At 40.3% G+C, this 25681-nt stretch overlaps 1 protein-coding gene across 3 annotated transcripts in view; it reads left to right on the top strand.

The window, feature by feature from the left end:
• The window catches only part of KCNAB1 (potassium voltage-gated channel subfamily A regulatory beta subunit 1), a 399544-nt gene that overhangs the window by 352227 nt on the left and 21636 nt on the right, over positions 1-25681 (top strand). For all 3 annotated transcript variants that reach the window (XM_067737834.1, XM_067737835.1, XM_067737836.1), the window contains exons 9-11: positions 21329-21414; positions 22080-22200; positions 23290-23384. In XM_067737834.1, coding sequence (XP_067593935.1) covers positions 21329-21414; positions 22080-22200; positions 23290-23384 — 302 coding nt within the window. The remainder of the gene's footprint in view (positions 1-21328; positions 21415-22079; positions 22201-23289; positions 23385-25681) is intronic.

Below are 25681 nucleotides of genomic sequence, written 5' to 3' on the forward strand. Positions count from 1 at the left end.
GCAGAGAGATACAAGAATGTTCAAAGAAACTATAATTAATATACTTGATGAGATAAGAGAAGATATGGCATCAATTAAATAAGAACAGGATGAAAGAGAGCAAGAACAGCATAGAACTAGTGAAAAAATCTTAGCCATTAAAAAATATAATGGCTAGGGCTTCTGTGGTGGCGCAGTGGTTGAGAGTCCGCCTGCCGATGCAGGGAATACGGGTTCGTGCCCCGGTCCGGGAAGATCCCACATGCCACGGAGTGGCTGGGCCCGTGAGCCATGGCTGCTGAGCCTGCGCGTCCGGAGCCTGTGCTCCGCAATGGGAGGGGCCACAACAGTGAGAGGCCCGCGTACCGCAAAAAAGAAATAAAAATTAAAAAAAATTTCAAAACTGGGCCAAGAAAATAATATGTACATATTATTGAGAAATGTAGAGGTTAATATCAGAAAAAACAGCTACATATGTTGGAAGTGGTTACCACCTCTGGGGTGCAGGCAAAGTCAAAAGACTGCTGCTTTTTGTTACAAGCCTTTTGGCATCGACTCTTTAAACATTGTATGTGTTACTTCGACAAAGCTAGAGATTAGAACAATAACCACACACATACACACAAATGAGATAAAAATGCCAGTGGTATTGAGTTGTCAACATTAACTATGATATCATGGCTGTCCAAGTCCAGGCATAGTCCTGGGGATTTAGAAATACACAATCAATACTAGTTTTCCTACCCCAGATTCCATGATCAGAAGCCAACCCATTTCTCACCGCATCCTTCCAAAAACACGCCAGCACCAGAGACCCACCCACCATTTCCTAAACTAGTTGTGCTGAGCCAGACTCCCTCCCTCGGTGGCCTCCAAAGCAGGCTGTGCCAGATAACCCTTTGCAGGATGAAAAGAAAACATAATTTCCACTTATTTTATGTCATTATTTTTAAAGTTTCTATTTGCTGTATATGTTTTACTTTTTCTATTTTTAAACTATCCACTGGTATAATTTCAGACATTAAAAAGTAGCAAAAATAGTACAAAAGACTCCTATATACCCCTTACCCAGATTCCCTGTTAGCATCTTACATTACCATTGTGTAAGTATCAAAAGCTGGAAATTTACATTGACACAATAATATTGTATAATCTATGAATCTTATTCATATTTCTCCAGTCATCCCATTAATATCCTTTTCTGGCCCAAATCCAACTCAAAATCACATGTTGCAGTTCACTGTGATGTGTCTTGGGCTACTTTAAGCTGGATCAGTTGCTCATTCTTTCTTTGTCTTTCGTAATTTTGACACTTTAGAATACTATTAGCCAGTTATTTTGTAGAATGTCCCTCAGTTGGAGTTTTTCAGACGTTTACTAGTAATTAAATTCAGTTTGGGCATTTTTGGCAAGAGTACCACAGAAATGATGTTGTGTCCTTTTTGGTGTATTACATCAGGGGGTGCATACTGTCTATTTTTCCCATTAGTGATGATGTTAACTTTGCTCTCTTGGTTAAGGTGATTTCTCCATTGTAAAGTTACTTTGTAAAGTTACTGTTTTTCCTTTAGTATATACTTTTTCCTTTAGTATGTATTAGGTATGTGTGTGTATTCATATATGACTCCAATGAGTGTCTTTGGGGGGAGACACTTCGAAATTATGCAAATATCTTATTTCTCATCACATTTTGCCTACTTGATTTTAGTACACTTCAATGATTCTTGCCTGAAACTAGTACTGTGGGGTTTGCCAGATGGTGATTTTTCTATTTCCATCATAATTTCTGCTGGCATTATACTGTAGGGAAGAGATTTCCCTTCTCCCCATTTATTTATTCAGTTACTTGATAATTTTATTCAGTTATTTATATCAGTATGAACTCGTGGATTCTGATTTTTTTCCAATGATTTATGATTCATTACTATCACTATTTTGTTGCTACAGTTATCCCCAACATGGCCATTTGAAGCATCTTTGACAGGTCTTTTGTGTTCTTTTGGCATGTCTCCATCTTTTTTTTTTTTAAGGACTTATTTTGCTTCCCAGCACAAGGTGTTCCAAGCTCACCTGTGCTTTCCCCAGCCCTGTAATCAGCCATTTCTCTAAGGAGCCTTGGTTCCTTTTAATTGAAGCCAAGATGTGGGTGCCATTATATATATTTTATAACATATTAGCTTGGTAGTACAGGTACTTACTTTATATATTAACCAATGTATCTTTGTTTAATTGATTGGAAAGCATAATAAATATTTTTGAAAAGCAGTGCTTTTTGTTTAAAAAACACTGCTCATTGCTTCCTTAGCCTGGGAAGCCGTGGTGGGATTAACAGTTCTCCCTTTTCACCTGTACAGCACGATCAATGCCTCTTTCTCTATTTAGCACTTACCTTTTCCTGTCTTATGTCGTAGATGGTAGTTTGCTCAATCGTCTGTGTCTATCCTTCAACTTCTTATATTGAAGGAGGTTCATATGTAAAAGTTGAATGGCAGTGAAAGCCAAGCAGGGAAGAGAGACTGTCCATAGTGTTGCTGTGTCCCAGAGGAGCACCAGGTGGTCACACTGGGCAGCCACCCATATAAAGGGCATGCTCTCAGAAAACAGAGAAAGCTTTCTGTGGTTCACAAAGGAGCCCTGTAGTTAGCATTTAACTTCATAAATGTAACTGTGATGCTCTATCAGGGCTTCCGGGTCCACCTTGCTGGATACAAGTCTGTCATTTATAACTTGCCCAAGTGTTCTCTGTGGTTAGAAGCAGAGGAGAGGGACTTCCCTGGTGGCGCAGTGGTTAAGAATCCGCCTGCCAATGCAGGGGACACGGGTTCGAGCCCTGGTCCAGGAAGATCTCACATGCCACGGAGCAACTAAGCCTGTACGCCACAACTACTGAGCCTGTGCTCTAGAGCCCACGCGCCACAACTACTGAAGCCCACGTGCCTAGAGCCCATGCTCCACAACAAGAGAAGCCACCACAATGAGAAGTCCACGCACTGAAATGAAAAGTAGCCCCCGCTCACCACAACTAGAGAAAGCCCGTGCGCAGCAACGAAGACCCAATGCAGCCAAAAATAAATTAATTAATTTATTTACAAAAAAGCAGAGGAGAGCCAGATTGCTTACTTTCAAATCCTTACCCTGACACTTACTAGCTGGGTAACCTTGAGTAATTTACTCCCCTTTGTTGTGCCTCAGTTTCCTCATGTGCAAAACAAGATAATAACAACAACAGACCTATGCTATAATAAGATTGTTTTGCAGATTAAATGAGTTAGTATACATAAAGTGTTCAGAACAAAACCAAGTACATTATACGTGCTAAATTAGTGTAAATTATTGTCATTAATACTCCAGAAGACAGAAGACCTTTATGTCTATGAGAGGGAGCCTCATAAAATGTGGCATGGAAATATATAAAACTTCAGGGCATAACAAGGGCTCTGTGTCTAATTAATGACCAGTCCCCAAGAGGGACAACTCATTCCACCTTTTCAGTCACTGATACCCTCTCCCTGCTCTTTGCCTCACAGCCAGGCGTGCATTTCCCCTGAAGCACAGGAAGTGTGCTGTGTGTGGATAAGGTGGCTATGGGTGGCTGAGGGGAGTCGGACAAAAGCCACAGAGTAGACAGGAGACTTTCCTTTCATGGCAGTTGTACTCAAAGATTTATAAAGAAAAATATTATTGTTTTAAAGCAAATGCTTTATTAAGGTATAGAATAGAGATTTGCATAAATTTCTATGGTAAAGCCAAGCCTTCTAATAACATACGCTTTTGTGTCCACTTTAGTGGGTCACATGATAGGAATGTTTAAGAAGCACCATCTTACCGTGAAGCACATTGATAAATCTTCCGTCAGCATAAAATTGTAATGGAGAAAATAGGGAGAAACAGCCATCTTTGGGTGGGGGAGTGGAGAAGAACCTCAGAAATGGGAAAGCCCCCCTCCCCAAAAAAGAGCTTAAGAGTCCTAGATACAAGCAGACAACTGTGGAACAGTGAAGTAGGTACTAGGAAAAGAAGGTGGGTGTCCCTGTGGACAGGGCAGCCTCCTCTACAATGGCTCTTGCAGTGAATGTTGCCCAGCCACTACTGGGCCTGCCTTACATTTGAACATAACAGAGCAGAAGGTGCCTCATTTTAAAATATTAACAGAGTGAGTAGCTCCTCTTTTTACCAAGTAGTTCACTGTTGAAAAGCTGAGAAAATCATTCCACTCTACCATGTCAAGTTTAAAGTTGCCTTTTGTTTAGTTACCAGATACCTGGCAAATACAGATAAGCGCTGCGAAGCCAAAATGGATTTGGGGCTGCCAGTGAGTTGCATCTGCTGTAGGGTAGAGGTTTTAATATCATTAAGATTAAGACAGCATCTCCTTCCAGACGCCTCCCATGGTAGAACCAGGAAGTAAAGCCAGCTCTACACTTTCAAAGAAGCAATAAAGATTGCCTCCTGTTACAGCATGAAACTGGATTTGCCAGTAGAAAATCTCATTAGGGTAAATATTTTTTACTCTTATCAATCCTCTGCCAAGTTGGCTTGCTTTATTCTTTCCTCCAGAAGATAGAATTCCTTTCAAAATAAAGCCTGTCCCAAGAAGCTGATACACACTCGTATAAATAAAAAGCTCCAAATAGTATAATAGAATAAGAAGCTACATGTCAACTTTCCACATCTGTCTGTCTGACCAATGAGGATGACAGTCACACAGTTTAAAAGATCAGAAATTCGAGGCTTGAGTCAGGTAATCTACAATGCCATGACAGATGCTCCCAAATATAAAAACAACCACTCATAATGGATACAGAAATATTAGGCATCATGTAGAATGGGTGGATTTGGGTTAAATTTATTTTTTAGTATCTCAATGAACATTTAGAAAACTATCCTTTATCGAGTGTTTTGCATAATTTCCTTTTGATATGTCTATATAATTTATATACTTAAATAGCAGAATCAAAAGAGTGGGCATAAAATATACAAATATGGATGAAAAAGGGAAAAAGATATTCTGTTTCATTTTGTTTGAGCATGGGGCTAGTTTTAGAGGAAATGTGCAAACCTGGCTTCATCAAGTTTTTAATCTCTTTGAGCTTCAATTGCTTCAAATGTAAAATGGAAATGTAATAATACCGCCGCATAGGACTGCAGTAAAACTCGAATGCAGTAATGTTGGTAAAATGCCCAGCACGGAACCCAGCACATAGTAGGCACTCAACAGAGTTAGGTCTCTCCCTGGGCCCTCTGTTGTTGGTGTGCCCAGCAAGACCCTGTCTGAGCATAGTGAAAATTGTTGGTTGTCTGCCCAGCAGACATCCCTCCTCAGGTATCCACATTTTCATGTGGGTGATGACCCTTCCCCAGACTGCCAGTTGACCCAGAGGAAGGCTGCTTCCTTTCCTTTTGCTGGACCTCGTTCCAAGGTGGGCTCTGGGTTGTGTTAAACCTATCAGCCCATCTTTTCCTTAGCTAGAGTCACTAGTTCGTGTGACCAAAGCAGCCTAATTAGAGTGAATCTCAGGGGTCTTGGAATACTGAGGCAAAAGGGCCCTGCTCAGTATAGATAAAAAAACCACATGGCCATAAATACTACTGAGAGCCACCCTAATGCGAAAAGGGAAACCAGCCTGGGGATAGCAGAGCAGAGAGTTAGAAAAAAGCTGATCCTCAACAACTTGGTTCTCTTTTATAATTTAAGGACTTTCAACTGAGTTTTCAATAACTTACTCCATAAAAAAGGCCCTGAAACCTAATTGATACACCAAGAAGTTTGAAACATCCTCATTTCTCAGTGAGGAAAGCTACAACCCACAGCTCAAGAGGATTGCAAAATAAAAAGCTAATAATTCTCAAATCTTCAGACCTTTTATATATTATAGCTGACTGAAGGGTATCTGTAACTTCTATCATATCTTTCTATGTGTTGCTGATATGTTTTATTGTCATATACCAGAATTAACATCTACCATAATTGTTTCTGATACATAAGAATCACTTCACTTTAGCTATTCTAAAGTTAGAATAAATTGGTTCTATCAAATAAATCTATAAGGCAGATTAATTTCCTTGTTTATTTCTGCATACATTTTGTAGATCATTCATCCTGGTACATTCACTGGAAAAAAATCAGATGTTCACGGGAATGTCATCTATGGAAAGGATAAGCAGCTAGTAACAACTGCTTTGAGAATTTCCTAGGACATTGCTGTAGCCTGAATGTTTGTGTCCCTGCAAAATCCATATGTTGAAACTTAACCCCCAAATTGATGCTATTAAGAGGTGGGGACTTGGTAAGTGACTAGCTCATGAGGGTGGAGCCCTCATGAAAGGGATTAGTGCCCTTATAAAAGAGACCCCAGACAGCTCCCTCACCCCTTCCACCATGTGACAACAAAGCGAGAAGGTGGCTGTCTATGAACCAGGAAGAGAGCTCTCACCAGATAACAAATCTTCCAGAGTCTTGATCTTGGACTTCCCAGGCTCCAGACTGTGAGAAATGAATGTTTGCTGTTTAAGCCATCTATGGTATTTTTGTATTTTTGTTACATGTCTATGGTATATTTGTTACTGCAACCCAAATGGACTAAGACAGCCATATTCTATGATAAAATTTGTGGGACTTAATTGACAAGAGCAAAACGTTAACAATTTTAGAAAAAAAGAGAATCTTTTTCCAAATTTTAATTTTTTAAATTTATGTCAGAGGGATATAAATTAAATGTGGGATATCCCACATTTGAATATGGGGAATGCTCATATTCAAACTACTAAACCTTTTTTAAAGGTTGACTAATAAGATTGTCAAAGGAAATCCCAGATGTCAAAGGAAACAAACCATTGATGATATAACTTTTAGCTTCACAGATGAATATATAAGTGAGGTATCTAGGAAATATGCTCAAGCCTGGGGTTTTATAGTTCATTTAGATTTCTTTCTTTAAATTTGTTTGTTGCCTTGCTCCAGACAAAATTTAAGGCAACGGGTTTACTTATTCTCATTTTGAATGTTTTTAAATGAATTGGAATGCATTCCCCTGTTTACAAATGCTATAGAATTTGACCTATGCAGGAAGAGCACTGTACTCTCTGCTCATAAATGCTGCCTCCCTTTCATCAGGACAGAAATCACCTCTTTAACTACCATTTAGTATTAACCAACAGAAGAATTACAAACTGATAGGTTGGAATCACCAGGTTTTAGCAGGAAATAGTGGGCACCATGTTTAGATTATGTTGAGAGAAGAGGTGCAAAAAATTTTTTTAACATCTTTATTGGAGTATAATTGCTTTACAATGGTGTGTTAGTTTCTGCTTTATAACAAAGTGAATCAGCTATACATATACATATATCCCTATATCCCCTCCCTCTGCGTCTCCCTCCCACCCTCCGTATCCCACCCCTCTAGGTGGTCACAAAACACCGAGCTGATCTCCCTGTGCTATGCGGCTGCTTCCCACTAGCTCTCTATCTTACATTTGGTACTGTGTATATATGTCCATGCCACTCTCTCACTTTCTCCCAGCTTACCCTTCCTCCTCCCCGTGTCCTCAAGTTCATTCTCTACGTCTGTGTCTTTATTACTGTCCTGCCCCTAGGTTCTTCAGAACCATTTTTTTTTTAAGATTCCATATATATGTGTTAGTGTACGGTATTTGTTTTTCTTTCTGACTTACTTCACTCTGTATGACAGACTCTAGGTCCATCCACCTCACTACAAATAACTCAATTTCGTTTCTTTTTATGGCTGAGTAATATTCCATTGTATATATGTGCCACATCTTCTTTATCCAGTCATCTGTCGATGGACACTTAGGTTGCTTCCATGTCCTGGCTATTGTAAATAGTGCTGCAATGAACATTGTGGTACATGACTCTTTTTGAATTATGGTTTTCTCTGGGTATATGCCCAGTAGTGGGATTGCTGGGTCGTATGGTAGTTCTATTTTTATTTTTTTAGGAATCTCCATACTGTTCTCCATAGTGGCTGTATCAATTTACATTCCCACCAACAGTGCAAGAGAGTTCGTTTTTCTCCACACCCTCTCCAGCATTTATTGTTTGTAGACATTTTCATGATGGCCATTCTGACCGGTGTGAGGTGATAACCTCATTGTACTTTTGATTTGCATTTCTCTAATGATTAGTGAAGTTGAGCATCCTTTCATGTGTTTGTTGGCAATCTGTATATCTTCTTTGGAGAAATGTCTATTTAGGTCTTCTACCCATTTTTGAATTGGGTTGTTTGTTTTTTTGATATTGAGCTGCTTGTATATTTTGGTAATTAATCCTTTGTTAGTTGCTTCGTTTGCAAATATTTTCTCCCATTCTGCGGATTGTGTTTTCATCTTGTTTATGGTTTCCTTTGCTGTGCAAAAGCTTTTAAGTTTCATTAGGTCCCATTTGTTTATTTTTGTTTTTATTTCCATTTCTCTAAGAGGTGGGTCAAAAAGGATCTTGCTGTGATTTATGCCATAGAGTGTTCTGCCTATGTTTTCCTCTAAGAGTTGTATAGTATCTGGCCTTACATTTAGGTCTTTAATCCATTTTGAGTTTATTTTTGTGTATGGTGTTAGGAAGTGTTCTAATTTCATTCTTTTACATGTAGCTGTCCAGTTTCCCCAGCACCACTTATGGAAGAGCCTGCCTTTTCTCCATTGTATATTCTTTCCTCCTTTATCAAACATAACGTGACCATATGTGCGTGTGTTTACCTCTGCACTTTCTATCCTGTTCCATTGATCTATATTTCTGTTTTTGTACCATGCTGTCTTGAATACTGTAGGTTTGTAGTAGAGTCTGAAGTCTGGGAGCCTGATTCCTCCAGCTCTGTTTTTCTTTCTCAAGATTGCTTTGGCTATTCAGGGTCTTTTGTGTTTCCATACAAATTGTGAATTTTTTTGTTCTAGTTCTGTGAAAAATTCCATTGGTAGGTGGATAGGGATTGCATTGATTGTGTAGATCGCTTTGGGTAGTATAGTCATTTTTACAATGTTGATTCTTCCAATCCAGGAACATGGTATATCTCTCCATCTGTTGGTATCATCTTTAATTTCTTTCATCAGTGTCTTATAGTTTTCTGCATACAGGTCTTTTGTCTCCTTAGGCAGGCATATTCCTAGGTATTTTATTCTTTTTGTTGCAATGGTAAATGGGAGTGTTTCTTTCATTTCTCTTTCAGATTTTTCATCATTAGTGTATAGGAATGCAAGAGATTTCAGTGCATTAATTTTGTATCCTGCTACTTTACCAAATTCATTGATGAGCTCTAGTAGTTTTCTGGTAGCATCTTTAGGATTCTGTATATATAGTATCATGTCACCTGCAAACAGTGACAGTTTTACTTCTTCTTTTCCGATTTGGATTCCTTTCATTTCTTTCTCTTCTCTGATTGCTGTGCCTAAAACTTCCAAAACTATGTTGAATAAGAATGGTGAGAGTGGGCAACCTTGTCTTGTTCCTGATCTTAGTGGAAATGATTTCAGTTTTTCACCATTGAGAACGATGTTGGCTGTGGGTTTGTCATATATGGCCTTTATTATGTTGAGGTAAGTTCCATCTATGCCTACTTTCTGGAGGGTTTTTTATCATAAATGGGTGTTGAATCTTGTTGATAGCTTTTTCTGCATCTATTGAGATGATCATATGGTTTTTCTCCTTTAATTTGTTAATATGGTGTATCACATTGATTGATTTGTGTATCTTGAAGAATCCTTGCATTTCTGGGATAAACCCCACTTGATCATGGTGTTTGATCCTTTTAATGTGCTGTTGGATTCTGTTTGCTAGTATTTTGTTGAGGATTTTTGCATCTATGTTCATCAGTGATATTGGCCTGTAGTTTTCTTTTTTTGTGACATCTTTGTCTGGTTTTGGTATCAGGGTGATGGTGACCTCGTAGAATGAGTTTGGGAGTGTTCCTCCCTCTGCTATATTTTGGAAGAGTTTGAGAAGGATAGGTGTTAGCTCTTCTCTAAATGTTTGATAGAATTCGCCTGTGAAGCCGTCTGGTCCTGGGCTTTTGTTTGTTGGAAGATTTTTAATCACAGTTTCAATTTCAGTGCTTGTGATTGGTCTGTTTATATTTCCTATTTCTTCCTGGTTCAGTCTCGGAAGGTTGTGCCTTTCTAAGAATGTGTCCATTTCTTCCAGGTTGTCCATTTTATTGGCATATAGTTGCTTGTAGTAATCTCTCATGATCCTTAGTATTTCTGCAGTGTCAGTTCTTACTTCTCCTTTTTCATTTCTAATTCTATTGATTTGAGTCTTCTCCCTTTTTTTCTTGATGAGTCTGGCTAATGGTTTATCAATTTTGTTTATCTTCTCAAGGAACCAGCTTTTAGTCTTATTGATCTTTGCTAGCATTTCCTTCATTTCTTTTTCATTTATTGCTGATCCAATCTTTATGATTTCTTTCCTTCTGCTAACTTTGGGGGTTTTTTGTTCTTTCTCTAATTGCTTTAGGTGTAAGTTTAGGTTGTTTGAGATGTTTCTTGTTTCTTGAGGTAGGATTGTATTACTATAAACTTCCCTGTTAGAACTGCTTTTGCTGCATCCCATAGGTTTTGGGTCGTCGTGTTTTCATTGTCATTTGTTTCTAGGTACTTTTTGATTTCCTCTTTGATTTCTTCAGTGATCTCTTGGTTATTTAGTAGTGTATTGTTTAGCCTCCATGTTTTTTTCCTGTAATTGATAGCTAGTCTTATAGTGTTGTGGTCGGAAAAGATACTTGATACGATTTCAGTTTTCTTAAATTTACCAAGGCTTGATTTGCGACCCAAGATATGATCTATCCTGGAGAATGTTCCATGAGCACTTGAGAAGAGAGTGTATTCTGTTGTTTTTGTCCTATAAGTATCAATTAAGTCCATTTTGTTTAATGTATCATTTAAAGCTTATGTTTCCTTATTTTCATTTTGGATGATCTGTCCATTGGTGAAAGTGGGGTGTTTTTAATGTTCCCTACTATTATTGTTTTACTGTCGATTTCCCCTTTTATGGCTGTTAGCACTTGCCTTATGTATTGAGGTGCTCCTATGTTGGATGCATAAATATTTACAATTGTTATATTTTCTTCTTGGTTTGATCCCTTGATCATTATGTAGTGTCCATCTTTGTCTCTTGTAATAATCTTTATTTTAAAGTCTATTTTGTCTGATATGAGAATTGCTACTCCAGCTTTCTTGTAATTTCCATTTGCATGGAATATCTTTTTCCATCCCCTGACTTTCAGTCTGTATGTGTCCTTAGGTCTGAAGTGGGTCTCCTGTAGACAGCATATATACGGGTCTGGTTTTTTATCCATTCAGCCAGTCTATGTCTGTTGGTTGGAGCATTTAATCCATTTACATCTAAGGTAATTATCAATATGTATGTTCCTATTACCATTTTCGTAATTGTTTTGGGTTTGTTATTGTAGGTCATTTCCTCCTCTTGTGTTTCCTTCCTAGAGAAGTTCCTTTAGTATTTGTTGTAAATCTGGTTTGGTGGTGCTGAATTCTCTTAGCTTTTGCTTGTCTGCAGAGGTTTTAATTTCTCCCTTGAATCTCAATGAGATCCCTGCTGGGTAGAGTAATCTTGATTGTAGGTGTTTCCCTCTCATCATTTTAAATATGTCCTGCCACTCCCTTCTGGCTTGCAGAGTTTCTGCTGAAAGATCAGCTGTTAACCTTATGGGGATTCCCTTGTATGTTATTTGTTGCTTTTCCCTTGCTGCTTTTAATATTTTTTCCTTGTATTTAATTTTTGATAGTTTGATAAATATGTGTCTTGGCATGTTTCTCCTTGGATTTATCCTGTATTAACTCTTTATACTTGATTAACTATTTCCTTTCCCATATTAGGGAAGTTTTCAACTATAATCTCTTCAAATATTTTCTCAGTCCCTTTCTTTTTCTCTTCTTCTTCTGGGACCCCTATAATTTGAACGTTGGTGCGTTTAATGTTGTCCCAGAGGACTGTCCTCAGTTCTTTTCATTCTTTTTTCTTTATTCTGCTCTGCGGTAGTTATTTCCACTATTTTATCTTCCAGGTTACTTATCCGTCCTTCTGCCTCAGTATTCTGCTACTGATTCCTTCTAGAGAATTTTTAATTTCATGTATTGTGTTGTTCATCATTGTTTGTTTGCTCTTTAGTTCTTCTAGGTCCTTGTTAAATGTTTCTTGTATTTTCTTCATTCTCTTTCCAAGATTTTGGATCATCTTTACTATCATTACTCTGATTCTTTTTCAGGTAGACTGCCTATTTCCTCTTCATTTGTTTGGTCTGGTGGGTTTTTACCTTGCTCCTTCATCTGCTGTGTGTTTCCTCTGTCTTCTCATTTTGCTTAGCTTACTGTGTTTGGGGTCTCCTTTTCACAGGCTGCGGGTTTGTAGTTCCTATTGTTTTTGATGTCTTCCCCCAGTGGGTAAAGTTGATTCAGTGGGTTGTGTAGGCTTCCTGGTGGAGGGGACTGGTGCCTTTTTTCTGGTGGATGAGGCTGGATCTTGTCTTTCTGGTGGGCAGGACCATGTCCGGTGGTGTGTTTTGGGGTGTCTGTGACCTTATTATGATTTTAGGCAGGCTTTCTGCTAATGGATGGGGTTGTGTTCCTGTCTTGCTAGTTGTTTGGCATGGTGTGTCCAGCACTGGAGTTTGCTGGTCGTTGAGTGTAGCTGGGTCTTAGCATTGAGATGGAGATCTCTGGGAGAGCTTTCGACAAATGATATTACGAGGGGCCGGGAGGTCTCTGTGGACCAATGTCCTGAACTCGGCTCTCCCACCACAGAGGCTCAGGCCTGACACCCAGCCAGAGCACCAAGACCCTGTCAGCCACATGGCCAGGTACGTGGGGAGTTTCTTGCCTTTTGGGAAGTCTGAGGTCTTCTGCCAGCATTCAGTAGGTGTTCTATAGGAGTTGTTCCACATGTAGATGTATTTTTGATGTATTTATGGGGAGGAAGGTGATCTCCACGTCTTACTGCTCCGCCGTCTTGAAGGTCCTCTCTCCAAACTCCGGAATTCCACACTCCAGAGGCCTTCCTTTCAACGTGCTGCCCCTCCGCTTCTGCCTAAATGACGAATCTTTATTTACTTTGCCACTCTGTTCTGACAGCATTTACAAGTGGAGTGGGTACTGAGGGGTGTAGCTGGACCCCCAAAATCCCAGCATTCCCTTCGGGACTCCACCAACGTGGCGGCACCCATGTTGCAGTTCTTTACCGCAGGCAGGTGGTTTGGTGCCCCAGGTCCTTCAGGCGTCTTGCCCCTGCAGCTGCTGCGTGAGGCCCACTCTCAAGAGGTGCAATTTTATGATCCATATTCTACGTTATTTCTTGGAGTGTCAGCAGGTGAGAAGCTGGAAAGGCTTGATGTAGTGATAAGAGGATTACAGAGAAATAATGAGGATAGTGAAGTATTGAAAGATAAGAAAGCTGTTCATTGCCTGAAGCAAGTCACTTGGCCATTCTTATCTAAATGCAAAATGAACATTTGCTGTCTTGCCAGGATTAAAGAGCACAGGTCTGGTGCAGGAAGAAATAATATTAAAAGTATACAGCATCCTGTAGCCTCCCCCTCTGTAGTGGGGAGCTGAACAAGGAATGAGCAGAATCCCCAGGACAGCCTGTGTTTGCCTGTTGGAAAAAAAAGCACAGCATTCAGATCCTTACTGCAGGGAGCTGTCCTTATTTGCAAGTTCTGCAAATGGGATTTTTAGGTTCTGGAGTTTTATTCAGTTTGAGACAAGGTGAAAGATGGAGTGGGAGGGTGGCATCACAGGGGAAGGTAGGAAAATGTCACAAAACTCAAACAAGTCCAAATAAATTGTCTCTCAACCCTCACCTCCACCCACTAATTCTTTTAAGGTAGGGATTGAGCTAAAGACGGCCAAATCTTTTTTAACCAGTCCTACACAGGTGGCCTAGTACCTCAGTACCTCACTTCGGAACTTAGGGGTACTTACCAGCTACTGCTTTTGTTCAGGACCTTTGGTCTTTAGGTAAAAGTGAGGCTAAAAATGTCCCACTTCAATAACCTTTTCTATGTTTCAGAAAAAGTTTCGGAAATCACATCTGGGCAATTTCAAAGGCTCAGTTCAAACTTTCGGGGTCAGGGAAAACCAGTGTGTCAGAGCAGAGAGGCTGAGGACCCTGTGCCCTTAGAGAGGGTGTTCTGGGAAGCTTCAGGGTGAGGATGGTGTAATGTCCTTGGAGGCACACAGCTCTATTCTGGGGTGAGAATTTGGAACAAGGTTTAATTTCTCCAGATAGGAGAGGTTTTACTGACTTGGCTTGGTATGTGTAATCCTTCCTAGTCTCTTGAATGTAGTCTGTTCTGATAGAGAATCATTTTGGCTATCGCCCTGATCCAGAAAGCTTATTCCTAGCAAACTATCTTGTGAAGACCACTCTGTTTCTAAGCTTCAACAGGTCACACAAAGACTCAAACCCATTTTTTGGTTCTTTTTTCAAAGAATCATCAAATTTGAGGTCTTTCTTCAAGGAAGCAAAAAGATAGCTCACATTTCCCAAGTCATTCATATTCATCATGAACTATAAGTCATCGGCGTATGAAATGCAAAGGGATGGAGAGACCCACACACAAGGCATCGTACATTCACAAATACACAATGAGGTCAATTAAGTAAATGCCGTTATTTTTTCGTCCCCAACCCACCTTCTTCCACAGTGTACTATGCACAAAGCCTTCCAGGATGACCACTTCTAGCTTCAAAGCTAGAAGTGGCCTTACCGACTATCTGCTGAGAAGCTGCCCAAGTGACCTTTTTGAGTCTCAGGTTCCTCATCAATAAAATAAGGATTAAGATATTACCCACCTAAGCAGTTATTATAAAGATTACCTATATGCTCAGTTAATATCAGTCTGTTCATTTGTGTTGAAGAAACTGAGATTCAGCAAGGTTGAAGAACATGTCCAAGTTCATGACAGTGATGGGACAAAACCCAGAGTCTCCCGTGTGGTCAGGAAGGCAGATGGAGACAGGCTGTCTTCAGACAGTCGGCAAACCTTTAAGGGTAAACATGGCATGACTCCATTTATGGTTATGAGTTTCCATTCCAGTGAGAAAAGGTGGTCCTCTATCTCCAGATAGAGGAGCACTGAGAGAGGATTCTCCACAGCCATGATGGTAAATGACTGATGAACATCCAAGAGGAATCCTCTAAGCCATAAAGAGGCACAATTATAAACCACCACAAGCTTCTGAAGTTAAAGTAAATAAACAGCTGAAGTTAGATAAATAACAAACAACTGGTCTGGAGTAAAAATTGTACCCGTGTCTAGACGTGTTTTTATTAGTGTTTATGGCTCCTCTGTTGAAACCAAGTCTCTGCATTCTACCAGTGCCCCAGCCACCACATGGTCCCTCCCAGTAAAAAAGATCAACCATTTTTGGCCTGTAAAAGTGGAAATTGCATTTAATTAAACCTAATATTTGTGAATTAACCTATAACATGTTAGTGTTTTAAAGTGGTGCTTTGCTGTGTTAGGGAATCTTCTTTCTTTTTTCTTTTTTAAATTATGAAAGTATGATAACACATTTACAGGGGACTTGAAAAATATAGAACAAAGTTACATACAGTTCCACTACGTATTACAATTATTATTTTGTGTATTTACTCTCAGCATTTTGTAAGCATATCTGAAATATTTATAATTGTTAACAATATTCAAGTTTTTAATTATTCCTTAAAACAATGAACTCCTAGCCTGTTTCCTTATCTAGAGCAAGAGGAAACTACACTGAATTATCTCTAAGGTTTCTTTTGTTTTCATCATTTTGTGTCCATATGGCCAGATTAACTTGAGTACATTTGATCTGATAAAAACACTAATTTCTGCATATTTGTATCTTTAGTCCCTATGATTTATTCTTCATGCAGTATAACCACTTGCGTACAACTTTCAAAGTTCTAGGGAACATTTCACATGTAAAAGGCTTAATGTGAGCAGCCATTTTTTTGCATGAGGGCCAACTGAAAAAATAAATAAGTTTATCAACAAATTTCTTTCACTCAAAATAAATAGTTTTATTAAGTCCTTTCACATAAAATACATATTTTTAAACACAGATGACCTATGTTACTGAAAAGAATATCAACTTTTTTTTTTTTGGTAACTAAAATGTTAGAATCTGAGCTTATTTGAGAAGAAACAACCAGGGCCACATCCTGCTTACTTGTTACTCAGTTTGTGTTACTCTTTCAGATTCACAAATTGGTCTTCTCATATCATCTCATGTCAAGCTTTGAAAGAATTACACAGGATCAATACAGACTCACTTTACAGATGGGAAATTGGGATACTCAGAGAAACAAAGTTGACTTGCAGCTTTTATAGAGGCCAGCTTTCTGACAGGAGTCCAGGGAATAAGAGAGAGTGCAGGCTGCCTGGGGCCTGTGGGTTATATAATAATGATTTCAACCTGGAAAGGAGTGCACAGGAAGGATTTAACCAAGTTTTCCCATAGTTTAGAAGTGTTTCTCAAACACTGAGATTTGAGAGCTAACGAATATAATACAAAGGCCCAGGCTCATTGAAGTAGACTAGAACTTGGACCTCTGCATTTTCTTCAAATTCCTCTAATTCATACTAAAGTGTGTATGTGCTTGTGTGTGTGTGTACATGCATGCATGCATGTCACAGTGACTGTTTGCATATGTACTAAAGCAAATAAAGGTTGAAGTATAGCATGAAGCACTAAGATTAGATGACAGAGCAGAAGAGGAAATGTGGGAGGAAGTTGATACTCACTGACATGGCTTACTTGGGGATGATATAAAGCAGTGTTTCTCAACCTTTAGTCTGTACTAAAATTGCATGGAGAGCTGCTTAAAACAGAATGCTGGGCCCTACCCATGTCCAGAATTTGTAATTCTGTACATCTGGAGTAAGACCCTAGGATATGCATTTCTACCGGGTTCCAGGGGTTGCTGCTGGTGGTCCAGGGGCCATACTTTAGGACCAGCCGTGTAGACAAGCACAGCGAGTGGCCCTGAACCCTGGCTGCACACTGGACTCATCTGGGATGAGACTGATGCCCAGCCTCACCCCCAGAGATTCTGATATAATAGAACTTCCGTGGAGCCTGGATAGTGTAGTTTTCAAAGCTCCCCAGGTGTTTTAATGTGCAGTCAGGGTTGAGAACCACTGATGCCAAGGCTTCCTGGAAAAGCGGGCGAATCTGGGCTCTAGGAGCCACATTCAGTCCTGAGTTGCCGGATTTAATCAGTTTGTTTGTCTGCATGTCCTTTCCCAGGGGCAGGTGAAAGCAATGCACTAAATGATCTTCCTAAGGGCCTTTTCCCCACTCAGTATCGAGGCTCTGACTAGGATGCTTTAAAAACGCATTTCCGTGATGTACAAGTAAAACAAGCATTTAAACTCAGTTGATCTTTTTCTTAACAATGCTGCCCTCTAGTGTCCTTTTGGTAGAATTATGTTAAAAACCCACCTCAGCTATCAGTACAGTTATTTCTTATTATGTTAGATAGCTAAAAACTTGGGGGGTTTTTCTCTGACATTACAAAAAAAAAAAAATGAAGTGGGAATTCCCTGGCGGTCCAGTGGTTAGGGCTCCGCGCTTCCACTGCAGGGGGCACAGGTTCAATCCCTGGTTGGAGAACTAAGACTCCGCATGCCCATGTGGGAAAAAAAAAAATTGAATATGCATTAAATTCAGTTTTACTTTGTGGCAACGTGAATCTCTAACTGTGGCCTCTACATTCTCTGCATTCCTCCCTGCATTCCGTGCTGCAGCCTCCTCCTCCCAGACTCCTTTCTGCATTCCACCAGCCCTTTCCTGCAGAGTCAGTAGCCAAACAAATCACGGAGCAAAGAAATTACCCCTCAGCTAAAGTACCTGGGGCATAAGGGCATCTTGCATAGGTTCTTCCACGCTCAGAACTGTTCCCTCTCACCTTTTCCTCACTTCCCACCTCTTTTTCACTTGATTGATAGTTTATTGAGAATTGAATTCATCAAACAGGGGCTCCCCTGTCTTCCTATGATGAGTTCTCCAAACCTCCTGAGGTCCCACCATCTTGCCAGAAGTGTCCTTCCCACCCCCAGGAGTGTTGTTCTCCTCCATCTCCCTGTGTCAAGTCTCTCTCCCTCCATACTCCCCAACCCTCTAGCCCACATCCTCAGTAACTCCCCTATCTAGATCACTCCCAGTGGCATACAGGCTTACTCTTACATCTTCCAGTTTTAAAATAAAACTCTCCTTTGACTCTGAGTACCCCTTCAGCTGCTGCCCTCTTTCTCTGCTCCATTCATTTCCTAACTTGAGTCTACCCAGGTTGTCTCTAACGCCTTCCCTTCCCCACGCCCATTCTACCACTGGCTCCAGCCTGGCCTTGGTCCCAACACACCACAGACACTGACAGCACTCTTTTCATGGTCTGCAGTGACCTCCCTGTCACACAGCCAAATCCTATGGACGCTGTTTTGTGTCCTTCTGACTCGAATGCTCGTGTGTTCCAGTCCTCGGGCACAGCTCCTGCAAGCACTCCCTATTCTTGATTCTGAACTGTCCCCCCATCTGGCTTCCTTCCTGTCCCTCTGGCTGCAGTGACCTCTCCCCGACTCCTGCTCTGGCTCTTAGAACCTCTACTCTTTTCTCTGGGCAGACTTCCCTTTTATAGTCTCATCCACTTCCATGGATTTAAATACAGTTAAAGACTGGTAATTAATAAATAGCTCGCTTCCAGCCCAGGTTGTTCACCGTGTCATTATCCAGTTATCTCCACTCAACATCTCCCCTCAGCCTCTCACAGTCATCTCCATTTTTGGCATGTCCAAGGGGAGACCCTGGCTCTTCCTCCCAAAACTGTTCCTCGCTCAGTCTCCTGCATCTCGGTGAATGGCCAGTTATCTGGGAGATCGCCTTCATTCCTCCTCGTCCTCGCTTGCCACGTTCAGTCCATCTGCAAGTCTAGGGGATACTACCCCCCAAACAGATTTTGATCCATTCATGCCTCTGTCTTTGCTACCACCTCCCGATTCCAAGCCCCCTCAATTCCTGCCTGGAGTACTGCAATACCTTCCTAAAGATCTTCCTGCTTCCTCCAGCCCCCCTCCAGCCCCACAGCACGGTCAGATAGTGTTCTGAAATGTTCTCTGCATCGTCATTTCCTTACCTAAAAATGTTAGTGACTTCCCATCAAGCCCTGAATAACAGACAAATAACACGGTTTGCCCTCTGCCAACTTCATCCTGTAGCCCTGTCCTCCTTCCTGACTCAGCTTCCATGGCTTCCTGATTGCAGGAACTCACCAAGCTCTGTCCAGCCTCAGGGCCTTTGCACGTGCTGCTCCAGTGGCCTACAATCCTCCTCCACTGTTCTTCACCTGACTGGTCCCTATTTATTTTTTGTGCCTAAACATTACTCCTCAGGGAGACCTTCCTTAACCAACTAAAATCGGTCTTCCCTCTTATTCCCTATCTCAGCCCCCTATTGGTTTTCTTCATAACATGTCACATTTTGTAATTACCTACTTGTTTACATCTCCATGTTCTCCACTCAATTCAGAACTCAAGGAGCTTTGTATCTGTTTTACTCACAGATGAACCCAGTGCCTGGCAAATATTAAGTTCTTAATACGTGTGTGTGAAATAAGGGAATGAAGGTACAGGAGGAGTACCACCTCCACTCCACCTTACCTGCTCTTGCCAAGGCCTCAGGAACTGCCGCATGGCCAAGCCACTGGCCAGTCCTGTGCTCATCTTACGTGATTACAGAATGGAGACAGGGGAGGCTCTCGGGCTCATTTTATTCTGTTAACCTCCTCAGTGTTTACCAACGTGTTTGATTTGCCCCAATATCCCCAACCCCCAGCATAGCAGACGCCCCATAAATCCTGTTGACTGGATGAACATCTCAGCTCTGGATGAAACAGGATGTGAAAGGAAAGGGAACTAGCACAACAATGGAGATCTCCAAAGAGAGAATACTTTGGGGCAGAGATTTAAATAATGGCTTTAGACTTCCAGAAATTTTAGCACAGGTACTCATTTCCATTTGTATAATAAAAGGAAAGAAAAGGTTTCATATAACCTTTTGTATCTCATTTGCTTTATCAAGGGAGAACTATCTTCATAGATTTAGTTGCTGAGTAATAAACTGATATTTAGAAGTCTTTCTCCAAGAAAGAAAAATATTTTTCTTATAAGCCTAGTTCTACCTCTGTTGGGACTCTGGTGAGTAAAAGCATTCCCATCTTCCAAACAAAGAAACCAAGGGCAATTTTAAATGGTTTACGTAAGCCAAATAAGCAAGCAGGCTAAGAGCCTAACCCTCGCTGTCTCGTTCCAAATCCTGTCCCTGATCAATTAAGACAGTGATTGCTGGTGAGAAATAAAAGAAGAACACATCTACTCAACTTGAGTTTGAAGGACACGTAACCTACCAGATATTAGTGGGGCAAGAAAAGCCCGTGGCCTGCAACCCCTTGAAAATGTCAGATGACCTAGCATCCTGGGTATTTGGCTGGCCTGCTTTATAGAAGAAATCCAACCGTGTCTGTGACTTATCACTCAGTTGAACTTGAGGTTCTCCACGCTTCCTGGTTCTGCACCACATCAGCTGGTGCCAAGAAGATTAGCTCAGCTCCACCCCTCTGGGAAGGGGTTCATTCTCCTGTTTAGGAAATATGATGTCAAGCTGAAAGAGGCTGATGAGCAAGCAGGGCGGGGCCACACGCAGGCCCCAGTGAAATGCATGACATGGGTGTCTTAGAATGAACTTTGGTCCAAAGTGGTCAAGGACAGAGTAGCCCGTGCGGGCTGGGAGCCACTGTGGCTTTGGCTGTTTGTTCAGCATTTAATATGTTTATCTTTCTGCCAAACACATTGTTGTTGAGTCATCTCTATTAAACAGCCACCCTGAGTGAGTCTTAGCTCTGCAGATCCCACACACAGAGGCAGGCCTTCTTTCCCCAATGACCCTCCATTCTACAAAGTCAAAACAAATGCTTTCTCTCACTTCTCACTTTAGTGAGCGCTTAAGGTCCCCATGTTCTGAAAGAGGTGAATCATGTGTTCTTTTATCCAGCCAGGAACCCTGAAGCGATAAAAGTAAAGGAAGAATTTAAAGTGGTCATTCTGTTTTTCATATCATTTCATGTTGTTGCTGCAATCTGAAAATGGAACATCAGTTTACCCAAAAGTACCAGCCACCTCCAAACTATCAATATTTTATGTTAGACTATTATGTTATCACCAGTGTCAAAGTAATTATATTAATCCAACAAATAACTGCATTAAATATCTAAGCTTTGGGCAGGAAAAGGAAAAAAAAAAGACTGTATAACTTTGAAAAGTATATGTAGTGCTAACTATTTGGCTTTCCATAGAAATCGTTCGAGCCATGACACATGTGATAAACCAAGGCATGGCAATGTACTGGGGAACCTCCCGCTGGAGTGCCATGGAGATCATGGTAATTTCATTCCTATTTTTAAATGGCCGTTGAGTACCTATTATTGTTTGGAAGATATCATGTGTAAGTTGTAAGATCTTTTGCAAACTTTCTTCACAATCACAATGGCACTAGAATTCTATGATCAATTCCATCAGTAATAGAGATGGATATGGGGGGTGGATCTCCTCAGCTCAGAATACAATAGGGAGGGTGCAGGTATCTAACAGGAATTGTGCTTTAGCATGTTCTCTGGTAGTAAGAGAGTAGATTTCTCAGCTAACGAGACATATGAACACAATATTCCAGGGTTTTTTTTTAATGTATTAAATAATGGTACTGTTCATAACATGCTAATTACAGATCATTTTTATATTGTATATTAGTTAAGTTTTATTTCTTTAGGAACCTAGAAATAGTCAAACTATGTTTTCTTTGTAATAGTCCATAATTCATACTTTGACTAATTTTCCCTGGACCTTACTGATTCCAAAACCTCTCAAAGAATAATAAGGATTTCCTGCATTGGTATTTCTTAGTGAAATTGATGGTCATAACTTTGCTTACTATTTGGCAATCTACATTTTTCTTGGTTTGTATTGATTTCACCAAAATGAAATTTTTTCATGCATACAGCCTTATTTCTCATCAGGTATAAATTCAGTTGCACTTTTATTTCTCCCTAGGAAGCCTACTCTGTAGCAAGACAATTCAACATGATCCCACCAGTCTGTGAACAAGCTGAGTACCATCTTTTCCAGAGAGAGAAAGTGGAGGTTCAGCTGCCAGAGCTCTACCATAAAATAGGTAATCTTCACAATCAAATTTACTGATTATTTTTAACAACAGGATGATCAGTGATCCAGAAAAAAATGTTACTGAAGTGCTTTCCTAAATGTTCCTAATTAACCTAGGGGTTGTCAGCAATATGCATTCCAGAGACTGGAAGAATCAAAAGTGCCTGTATGTAACCTCCAGAGTATCACTCGTGACAGCCAAGCAGAGCTGTAAATTGTGACTGGTGTACAAGCTGTACTCAGTAGGTGTTCAAAAAATGCATATAGAATGAAGGGAAGAAACAATGAATAAACGTATTTTTCATAGGGTAGTCGCTCTAGCCAAGAATGCATCTCTGAGTGGATTGTGACTGCCTTTCCCAAAAATTATGGATTTGTACATCTGTATCTCCTACTTTGCCTAGAACTGAGTCAAAATGGGAATTCAAGAACGGCTGACAAGCCAGGGACACATGTTTTTGTAGGTAGACATAATGACAAAGAGAGGGAAAAAATATATACACAACATGTACACGAGAATTTTGGGCATCAGAAAAACCTAAGTAAGCCACATTTTCAGGCGTACTTATTAAAACAGATTCCAGAGATAATTTTCTTCATAAGAAACGGGGGTTTACACGAGTGGGAAAATGCTGGGTAAGAAAAAAAGGATACAAAAGTTCAACAACAGCAATAACAATGGTTGTTATTGCTATCACTGCGTGTTTACTGTGCAGGGGGCGTCGTGCTCCTGCTTTGCACCAGGCACTACTAAGGCACTGAGTGAACAAGCGAAGAGCTGGATTTCTGTGCAAGCAAAAGTGTTTATCTCTGAGTGTAAAAAGAAACATAAATTTTGGTCATCCGAAAACTATGGATAAGCCACATTTTCAGGCTTGATTATATGGCCTGTTCCCCATAACCAACAGTGCACGTTTGGTAGGTTTATAAAAATGAAGCACGATTTGTAGATGCCTGAACTGTAATGAAAAGATTTATGCTGATATTAGCTCATGTATCTGGCCAGTTTTCCCCACAACTAACCAAGTCCTTTCTAAACACCCCGACACTTTTGATCCCAGTTTGCTGAAGTAACTTTTTAAGGTTTTTTCTTCTGTAGGCGTCGGAGCGATGACATGGTCTCCACTGGCCTGTGGCATCATCTCAGGAAAATATGGAAATGGGGTGCCTGAAAGTTCCAGGGCTTCACTGAAGGTATTTTCCTCCACCTCTAGGAAAGAGTCTGGGGATAGGAGCAAGGGAAAAAAGGAGATTGAACAGTTCTGCAGCAGCCTGTGGCTCCCTGGCTCAGGCCGAGTGTGGCCTTGGGCTGGCCGGTGTTCCCTGGCCAGCTCCCCAAGCCCTCTGGAGGTCTCTACTTCTGGTCAGGCATCAGTGCAGAAAGTTCTCCTCTGGGGACCAGGGGAGATGCCCAATGACCTGGTTGGATTCATAGACTCGAATTCCTACACTAATTCTTATATTCAAGAAGGCATTTCATTCCTCCTTCGAAACTTAGGAAACGTAAAATCCCTTTTCTATGTAAGAGTATCTAATTTTACTTTTCTTGACAAAACAAAATTTAAGCCATAGAGGTTTAATCCACATGTGGCAAACCGGTTGTAGTTGAATAGGTTTGAGTTCGGTTGACGTTTTTTAATATGTGAGCATGGGGAGTAAGGAGGGAGGGTTTGGGAAGCAGATACAGAGCCAAGCCTCTGTCACGGGGGCTCAGGGCTGGCATTTGCAGAGATCAACTCCGGCTGCTCAGTCTTGCAGCTTAATTTCTTCTCTGAAGCATAAAGATATTTAAGATCATTGACATAAAGTTACCTCCATTTAGAAGATCTTGATGATTAATTTACTTGGAGGGTACTCCAAAATCTCTCCTTGTTAATAACAACATGTCTGTTTTTTAAAACTTGAGAGAATGTGTAATAACATTAGAATCACAAATTACTCTGTAATGTCTAGGGAGAGAACATAGGCATTTTCAAAATTCACACATGCCAAAGGCCCCAAAGAGGAAGCAGAAGTCTGACACAGCCTCTTGTCTCCATCAGCACAAAGTCAGCACAAGGACAACTCAAGTTAAGCCCAAACCAGCGACCTTTTAATCAGTGTGGCTGGAACCACCATGTGCTTCCCTAATCAGGACCTTCTCCAGACTCTAGGTCTATCACTTTTCTCTCTGCTGTATCAGTTGACCTATTAGCTTGTTTGTTCTCTAAGATAATACAACATAACTATTTCCTAAAACATGGTGACATGGTCCTGCTTCTAGTTTTGCATTATTACACTAATTATCCTAGAATATTATGTAGGGTCTTGTTTCTGAAAAATGGAAGGTTTTGAATAAGTCAGCAAAGAAAAACGAAAAGCATCTTAGGAAAGAAGGGATAAAAGGTGGATGGCAAGAAAAGAGTGAAGAAAGAGAAGCATTGAAAATTGTGATTTTGCTGAGCACCTACTATGTGCCAAGCACCAGGCTAAGTGTTTTTATTCATCTCCTTTTTTCCTCACAAAGATAAATGGATACAGATGGCTTTTAGCCAGTTGTAGCCAAGCATGTTGTCTTACATTCTTTCAGAGACTTTCTGAAAAACTCAAAGTGCTTCCATATATACCAGGTGTTTGTTCCAGACTATCCTTATAAGAGGGTAAACCTTTTCCAGATGCAGAAACTGAGCACAAAGAGATTAGATAACAATCCAACAGCATAAACTCATAATAGAAAAAGTTAAAAGTAGAACCCAGGTCTCCTGGCTCTCAGTGCATCTCCCTAAAGGCATTTTTATTTCCCTTCAAACTCAGGTTTCTAAAGGAGGAAGAAGTAGCTACTACACTGTATTTGAAGTATATGATTGGCTGATCTCCATCACTATTTGAGAAAAGCTTACAAACAGCTGAAAAGCTTTTAAAAATGCACTAACGAAAGGAGGAAAAGAAAAGGAGATGCAAAATATTTGAAGGTGACTAAGCCCAAAAGCAACCCGAAAAATATTTCTGTTGTTGACTTTTCAGCATCTGTTGAAACATCCTTAGCAATAAATAAGGACTCTCAACAGGTGAAAGGCAGCCAGTCACAAAGCACACTTCTTTAGAGCTCTGCAAACCCTCAAGGCTTCTTAATTCATCAGTCCAAGTGCTTTCTGGACTAATATATGTACACTTAGAAAAACCACTTGAGTAACTAAAGCAAAAAATACTACTACTACTAATTATATACATATATATATATATATATATATATATATTTCAACCTTAAGATTGAATGAGAATTATAATAGTAAAAACATTTTTTAAAAAATAAAGACCTAGGCAAATAGATAAATAAGATGGCAACTTTCACCTTCCCCCAAAATAGAATAAATGGTTGGTATTTCACACTGGCTGTTTTAAGTTACACCAATAAAATAAGGTTGCTAATACTTTGTTTCTGCTATAAATATTGAACTAGATTTGAAGGATAAACTAACTGAGTGTGAAAAAATACCTATCTTTTAGAAGGT

The sequence above is a fragment of the Pseudorca crassidens genome, chromosome 5, assembly GCF_039906515.1.
Source record: "Pseudorca crassidens isolate mPseCra1 chromosome 5, mPseCra1.hap1, whole genome shotgun sequence".
NCBI classification, from domain to species: domain Eukaryota; kingdom Metazoa; phylum Chordata; class Mammalia; order Artiodactyla; family Delphinidae; genus Pseudorca; species Pseudorca crassidens.